The sequence below is a fragment of the Uloborus diversus genome, chromosome 10 (genome assembly GCF_026930045.1).
Source record: "Uloborus diversus isolate 005 chromosome 10, Udiv.v.3.1, whole genome shotgun sequence".
Taxonomy (NCBI): domain Eukaryota; kingdom Metazoa; phylum Arthropoda; class Arachnida; order Araneae; family Uloboridae; genus Uloborus; species Uloborus diversus.
The window spans coordinates 126,393,728-126,402,491 of record NC_072740.1 but is presented as its reverse complement, the minus strand read 5'-3'; the positions used below and the strand labels follow the sequence as shown (position 1 = coordinate 126,402,491).

The window sequence follows — 8,764 nt, the reverse complement described above, 5'->3', positions numbered from 1 at the left end:
TATCGAGGGGCCATTCATTAATTACGTAAGGACTATTTTGGCAATTTTTGACCCCCCCTGCCCCATGTAAGGGTACATAAGATTTTTCAAACCCCTCCCCCTATTCTTACGTAAGATCCCATTTCGTTTTTCAAAATAATGAAATAACGAATCTTACATCACGAAATCGTTATTAAATTCACTATTATTAAATTAAACCTTTTTGGATAAAAAAAAATATGTATTAAACATTGGAATCTAGACTGAAAGTTTTTTCGACATTATTTTGTAAATGATGCGATACTAATTAAAAACAAAAAATGCCGTACATAGTGCGATTCTTTTATTATATTTTACACAATTCCTTCTTTGTAAAAAAAGTAACTTTCTCTTTTTTTTTTTTTGTCTTTGATGCGATATTAATTAAAAAATAAAACATGCCATACGTAGTGCGATTCTTTTATTATATTTTACACTATTACTTCTTTAAAAAAACAAATAAAAAACATCGCATCCTAATACGTTTTTTACCTTCCAGACACAAATGAAATAGATCCCTGCCAAACCACGTGACCGTGCGATCTCTAATGTAAAACATCTACTTGGAAAATATTACGTAAGAATGGGTTTGGCACTCTCCCCCCCCCCCCCGCAAAGTAATGTATGTAAAGATTTTTCCAACCGCTCCTCCACCTCGGGACCCTTACGTAATTAATGAATCGCCCCTTATTAGAAAACTTCGACCTTTAAAGATTTTCTAGTAGACAGGCATTTTTTTTTTTCGTGTAGTTCAAATAAGGAATGTTTGGGAATCTCTTTCTCCTTATTTATTTATTTTTAACCCTTCAAGCCTTATTTAATGCGGTAATCATGTACAAACCACGAGTACGTAATATAAGCTTCCAGCTTGAAGGGTTTTGACAAAGAATGTATTAAAAATGCTAAAATTTTAAAAATACTTGCAGGAAGTTTGAAAACTGGGATCCTCCATGATTCAGAGGTCCTCTGTATGGTCCTTTTGTAAATGCACAAGAGTCTTTCAAAATATTCAAGGTAAATAAATGTATTACTTTATACGTTATAATTTTGGTCTTGTTACTTTTTGACATATGCAGTGCTCTATTTGAGGATATACAGCATGGTAAAAAAATAATATCGCACAGAAATATCAGTGCAAAAAAAAAAAAAAAAAAAAAAAAAAGATCAATGAGATCAATTAAAAAGATCAATCTCAACCAGAAAAGTTTAGCAACTGATATAAAATCAAAAGCAGAGCGTGGACATTGTGAATTTGAATCATGCTCTAACGGACTCAAAAGAAAATTTTAAAAAAGCAAATTTTACTTTAAATTTTATACCGGTGACAATTAGTGGCACATCTCAAAAATTACCGTTATAGTTTTAAAATCTGAATTGAAAGCCATTTCCCGACACCATTTTGGCACATAGTTAGTTTGTTTAACTGGAACACACTGGCGTGTAAACTGTAGAATTAATAATAGCACATTATATAAATTTCATGACTTCACACTACACAAACACTTCAAATTTCACACTACTAATTTGGGCTACAAAAAACTAGCCACTAAACATATCAAAAATGTTTTGCATATATTGTAGCATTTGAGAATAAAATAGGTAAAAGCTGTCTTCGTAAAAACCGGGGTTTTCTCCAATGCTGTTTTTTTCATTTATTTTTTAGTTTATTTAATTATATTTATTATTTATTTATTTTCTTGAGATGTGTTACTATTGTCGCTAGTGAGTGATATATTTTTAATCATTTCCCCAACAAACACCTTATACTGTCCACCTCCATCAAGTTGAGCTCCATTGACCCACCGATAAAACGATTCCATCAGTTGAAATAGGGGTAAGGAAAAACGGCTTAAGCACTTGCGGATTTAAATTGTAGTGTTTTTGCCCATTTGGCGAACAATATTACTATTCGCAAGTAAGAAAGCTGCAAGAGGTACAGGATTTTCCCGCCAATAAAAGAGTTGCAGTGGTAGCCCAATTGCCCAACTCTACGCCTAACAATTCCTCTTCTCACTGATTGCTCTCCCTTGAAAGAAATGGACTTACTCAAGGCCATAGCTCAACTTCTCAGAGGTGGACAGTAGTTATTCAAATAGAACGTAAACTAAAAGTAAACGTTTTAAAATGAACTCATTCTCGAATAGTAAAAAACACTACATGCTACGTCTTCTTCAACTAAATTTATGCTTATAGGAGTTAAAAAGTCAGATGCTTATAAACAGTCACTCACCGCATGTAAGCCAGGGCTAAGACAGAACTATTTGCAATACACCAACAGCCCAGTTATGACATCCAGAGACGTAGTTTCGTTGACGGAATGCTAAATTAATCTTAGCTACCAGTTTGTTGGTGATCTCAGCTTGAATGAGAGAGCATCTGCCACCCGCTCGTTACAGACTATTCCAGCCTGATGAGTTCAGAATAAAGACGAAAAGGCAGTCGCTGGAAGTCATAACCCCGCTGTCGGTATATTTCATGTAGTTATGCCTCAGCCCTGGCTTAAGGGTGGTAACTTACTGTTTATTGCCTAAGCTTTCCTCTTCATTTTTCAGATGAACCACCTTATGTTTGCGTTCACTCTCTAGTGTGTTAAGTTAATTTTAGCCATTAGTTTGCTTGTAATGTCAGCTAGAATGAGAGTTCATTTGCAACCAGGTCGTTTATTAATTATTCCAGACTTACGAGTCCATAACAAGGACGAAACTGCAATCTCTGGTTGTCATAACAGGGCTATATGTATATTGCATACATTGCAGATGGTTGTTTGAAACACGTCACTGGTTATTCCTTAAATGAGTTATCTGTTTCTAAGATTGCATTCAACGTTACTGATTCCACGTAAGTCTTATATCATCTTAACACAGGGGTTTTCAAACTGGGTGCCGTGGCACCCGAGGGTGCCGTAGGAAGAACCTTGGGGTGCCGCGAAGTGTCCGTGGTATCAATGTATATGTAAGGTAAATGCGCCAAATAATTTTCGGTTCCCCGGTTGACCAGTAAGGCAATCCTCCATTTTTTGATACAGTGTAACCAAGGTTCACTAGATCATCTTTCATCGTCATCAAAAAGCCTAACTGATGATAAAGCGTTATCAACAAGATATTTTTAAATATTAGGCAAAAGTGCCACAGTTTAGCAAAAGTTGTTGCAGAAGAGTGATGTCAAAACCAACTGATCTTATTTTACGGTAAATTTTGTTTTTACATGGTTCCCTGAAGTTAAACTAGAATTTAAAAAAAAAGTTGCATACTGTTCTTGAAACCTAATTATGTAGTCGACAAATTCAAAAAGAAAAATGTCGTTGTGTGCCGTCATATTCCCCCGAGATTTAATAACCTAGAAAAGTAGATTGTAGTGCGATAGGACCGTAGTTCGCCTTGTAAACAATTGTCCTTATAACATAACTCTGGAGTAATTTGGAGGAGGAATGATCCTGCGCTGCATATGCTGAACATTCGTGCATGAACTGTGCTCAGGTGTGGAGTAAACCCCCTGAAAATAACGACTAATTAGCTAATAGAGATGGACTAGGGCGCCGTGAGAAAATTCTAAATCTTTAAAGGGTGCCGCTAGTCGAAAAAATTTAAGAACCCCTAGGTTAACATATCTAAGCTTTAAAATCAATCAAACCTCACTGGTGACTAACATCAATTTGGCTTTTTTTGGGGGGGAGGGGAGGCTCACTCAAAATCTATTTGGATACATGGCATATTTTGCCCTTTTCACATAATAAACTGTGATTGTAAGTTAGTTTTTGATACTATTGCATTTAGTTTTTTAAATAGTTATAAAAAATGGTTGGCCAGTAAACGTATTTAAACATCAGTTTTTGAAAATTTAGATTTACTACTGTTTTCATTTAAAAATTCTTCTAATAAATTATATGTTACTACCTGTTTCATCTTTCTTTACTTCTAAAACGCCCAAAACAAGCAGGAATAAAAATCTGGAAAGTCATAATACGAAAGAATCGACAGAAACTTCTAAACAGGACCAAATTCATGTGTTTTCGATACCTTCAGACCCCCCGAACTGAACCCAACAGTAAACATCGGATTAATTCCGTTATCAAAATACGAAAATCAGTCTTCCGTGAACCCGACAGCAGTTTTATCAACGGATAGAAATTGGGAGAAACTAATCCAAAACTTACGAGAATCTCTGACGATAGTGGATTTCGTGTGGTTGCTTCTCAGAAAGAGTCTCCAAGGTTAAACAATAAAATCTAAAATTAAATTTATGTCCCCAGTAAGTTAGCTAATGTACTTCTAGTACGTTTCTACAGAACGTTACTGAGAAATAATTAGGAAAGTAGAGATTTTGAAATGGACAGGAAAACTGCAGAAAACATTAAGGGGCGGATTTATAATTATTTTTTGGAATTGCAATATATTGGGGAGTGTGGGATAAAGTTAAATAACGGGGGAAAGTATTATGGTAAAATATTTTCAGTGTGCAGCGCTATCTATCCAGCAATATTTCAACTACGTTCTTCAACTCACAGTTGATTCCAGCTAAGAAATAAATAGCTCCAACCTCTAGCGATCAAGGTATATCGCATAATAATTCACTTTCAAAATTTCATACACGTGTTGTAATATTTTGTGGTTTACTGAATATCATTTTTTTACCATAAAATTATAGCATTTTTGTCATTAATATTTTAAATATTAATTGAAATCTACAGTTATTCTCTGCAGTGCTTATTTAATTAGCAGTAGGTATGTTTTCATTTTAAATGTCTGTTACAATTTGTGAAGTGCACTCGAGGCAAAGTGAAATGGTTCCGTTTGCTAATAAATTCATATAAAAATCACTCTTGCGTATTCATTCATTAATTCATTCATGTTCTTTCATTTATTACTTCACTTATTATTAATTAATTATCCATTCATATAAAAATCACTTGCGTATTCATTCATTAATTAATTCTCTGTTCATTCATGTTCTTTCATTTATTACTTCACTTATTATTAAATAATTAATTAAATAATTCACATTCCATCATTTATTAGTTCTCTTATTTATTCATTCCTTAACATATATATTTTCTTATTCATTCACTATTTTATTCATTTATTTTTTCCCCTCATATATTTATTCAATTTTCTTATTCGTTCGTTTAATGTTTTATTATTATTCCTTTATCAATTCATTTTTTTTTTTTTTTTGTTCATTCATTTGATTTTCACTTTTGCCCTGGGATGAGGAATTTTTTGAAGCACAAATTTGCTGGCAGAAATGAAAACTAATATTTCAATGCAAGTTTTGTTATAAAATGCATTGTTCTTTCCTTGTGTACTATAAATTTCAATACAAATATCTAACTTGTTACTTTTGCAAAAGGTAAGTTATCTTACCTATTTCTCTTTGCTTCACATTCTCCTACTAATATTTTCTCTGTTTAATATGAACAATTACTTAGCAACACGTGAGTAGATATATTAGCAGCAATTGTTTAGTAAAATCAATAATATTTCCGTGAGCATGTATAGGGCAGTAACTGCAAATTTCTCCTTTTTTTTTTTTTTTTGCACTTTTGTCTTCTATTGTACATTAGCTTTTTTGTACAAGCCTGCTTGAAAAGTTATTGTACAAGCTTGCCGTTGAAAAAAAAGCGCGAAAAGAACGTCTAATTCCAATATTCCGCTATTGTAAGTATGGAATACAGAACGCGTTTCATCAAATACGTAGAAAACAAATTTAAGCAGATACTGCTGGTTACCTGCCCGCTGCAGAATAAGTTTTCTTCTTCTTTCCTTTAAGAAAACAAAATATATTCTGCACAGATAAACTTGTTGTGATAATAGGCCTCTTGCGTATTAAATGGCATTAAAAAAAAAAATGGAAATGAAAAAAGTTCTTAAATTATTTTCTATTTTAATTTTTACCCAAAAGAAATTTTCTTTAGCTTACATAAGAAACTTAAAATTTTGTTTTCAGTACCTTTTCTTTCAACTTTCAGAAATCTTCCATATATACTCCGTCATCGGAAAAGTACAAAAGGAAAAAGAAACTAAGGAAACATTTCGTGACGTCAAAGTGAATGAAAAACTGCTATAAAATGGTTCACTTTTCCTTTAACCAATGTCCACTGTGGACTGAAAATTGGGGAAAAGGGCGCTGCACTTTCACGGAGTTAACATTGAAAAAAAAAAGCCTTTTCTTTTTGCTCTTTGCGGTACGGCTTCCTAACGTTTCCAGTTGGCCTTGCTGGAAGCATTGATTATTGTGCTGCCATTTATTAGTAAAAGAAATAGCAATTATGATTCGCTACTGCTTAGCACTTGAACTCCCGCTATTCAAGAACAATAAATCTGCTTCATGTAGGTCTTTGTTCTCCGTTTCTTCGAATGTTTCATTAATGCTATGCTCTTTTAACCTCTCGCAAATACTTAAATTTGCTTTTTGAATTTATATTTAAGTTACTATTCACCATGGTTCCATGTTTGGTCCTTGTTAAAAATAAAAGAAATACTTTGGCATCAATTGAAAAAAATGCAGTAAAAGGGGGGGGGAACCGAAAATCATTCTTCAGTTAATAAACGGCAAGAAAAAATATCAACTCGATGACGCATGAAGCAAAAAAAGCAGACTCACTGATCAAGGCGGGTGGATGGGGTTTATTGCCCCAGTGGCGTATTTACCATGTCACAAATATCAGGGGCCCATTACGACCATAGGGGCCCCGAAACGGATTCAAGAGTGCGCATGATAAATGTTCTGTGTCACACGAAAGGGGCCCTCGAACCTGTACATCATCAGCTACTAGCTTGCTGTGAGTGCTAGTGGAAATTTTATTGAGTGTTAAATTGTAGTTCAGTATCATTATATTCGATGAATTTTGCACTAATTTAATCAGGAGTCGTCCACAAATGACGGAGGAAGGGATTTTGTTTAATTGTGATAGTTTGTGACAAGGGGGAGGAAGGGGGTAGCAAGATGTGTGACATAACGCATTTGATAATAAAAAACAGTGTGACAAAGGGAGGGGTAAAATGAAGTGTGTCACTTTGTGACGCAGGGAGGAGAAGGTGAAGTTTATTGAAAAAAGTGGGACATGATTTATATGGACAGCTCCTGAATGGAAATGAAGTCAAGTTGGTTTGAAGCGTGAAAACTTCGATAAGTATTAATTTTTGCATAAACATTTGTTGACAAGTTCAGGAGGAAAAGCTCGACCACAGAGAGATTTCGGATGACCTTGAAGCCGAAACATCATTTGTACCTTTTGTAATAGGTAGAATCAGCCAGAAAACGCCGAGTAGTAAGATGCGCGTTCTCTCTGATCCTATCAAGTACAAAGCAATAACAAACAACCTAGTACAGATGATACAAATGATGTTTCCGCTCCAAGGTCATCCGCCATCTCTCTGTGGTCAATCTTTAATTTGAAGTACTTTTGTATTGAGTTATTTGCATTGCGTTTGAATAAAGCTCAGTATTTGCGTTGCTTACCAGGGAACCACGCGAATAGTGTAATCATGAAAAAGTTCAAAAAGGTAGCAATCGAAAGAGCATCTTGAGACATATTTTTAACACAAAATTTCTTTGCTCTCGTCCTCTCGTTATCGAGATAATAGGGCTTAAGGTCTGCCGAAATGTAAAGGTAAGTGCTAAATTTATAGAATTTACGAGAAAATGATCATGCTCTTTCACTGTCTGCATACATCTACAAATCATATGTAAGATGTCTTCCATTTCTGATTGAAAGTCGCTAAAATTAAAAACCCCTTCCTTCCTTTGTCACAATTTCACGAACCCCTCTCCTCGCTTAAAGCTTGACATCATTTGTAGACACCCACAGAGATAATGTTTATAAAAGGCGTTGAACGTGAAAAACTAGACTGCGTGAGCTAAAGAAAGCTGGATTTTCATATAGCTCTAAATGGAAAGATCGTAATACTAAGTACATCAGCTTTGCTTGGTATACCGAACCTCGATACAATGGGATGTTATTGTCCAACTCTAATTTATTTAAGCTGAAATACGTTATTTCTCTGTCTAGCTTCCGTCCCTGGCATTGATGTCGTGCGAGCAACATGTGCTATGTGATTGTCACCTCGCGGACGCTTCTTTGGACATTACTGACTATGGCAACCACGTTAGCAATGGTGGCAGCTGTCATCACTCCTACCTGGCTCATTGGACCCTCTCGAAAACTGCGAGCTCGAAGCAAGTCTCATTCCGATGATGAGATCTTTACACCTTCTTTAGGTGAGTAAATAACGCTTGCTGAATAGACTTCAACCCATTGACCCCTTGGCGTACAATGACGTTTCAAGAGCAGACGTCAAAGAGTCTGTCATGGTGTCTCGCTGTTTTTGCTACCAGGGTAATAAATAGCTTAAATTCAGTTATACTAGCTTTTTAAAAGGTAATAACTTTTTAATGATTGTTACACTAAAGTGAAACTTCTGTAATACAAGAATTAATATTGCATTAAAAATTTAAAAAGAATCCTATTCAAATAAATCATGCCTAAGAACATCCTCGATCACGTCACCTCCATACTGCTATATCCTCGATCACCTTCACCTTTACGAAGAAAAAGGAAGAAAATCAAATTCTGTTCAACCGTTCAGATACTAAGATGGATGATACGCATGAAAAGTCCGTCCACGTTTAGCGTGTGAAATTAGCGACCCGCCAGCTTCGTCTTTTCATCTCACTGGTGGTTGAACAGAACACAAGCCAAACGAATAGCCTCCCTCTTCTTAACTCGGGGATCAAAAATAAATCTTTC

General features: G+C 35.0%; 1 protein-coding gene across 1 annotated transcript in view; it reads left to right on the top strand.

The window, feature by feature from the left end:
* Positions 1-944: 944 nt before the first annotated feature.
* LOC129231531 (LHFPL tetraspan subfamily member 2 protein-like) overlaps positions 945-8,764 on the top strand; it is a gene marked incomplete at its 5' end in the record, with an annotated part of 34,281 nt that continues 26,461 nt past the window's right edge. Inside the window, 2 exon segments of the mRNA XM_054865871.1 lie at positions 945-1,032; positions 8,027-8,235. Of these exon segments, the coding sequence (XP_054721846.1) occupies positions 8,061-8,235 (175 nt within the window).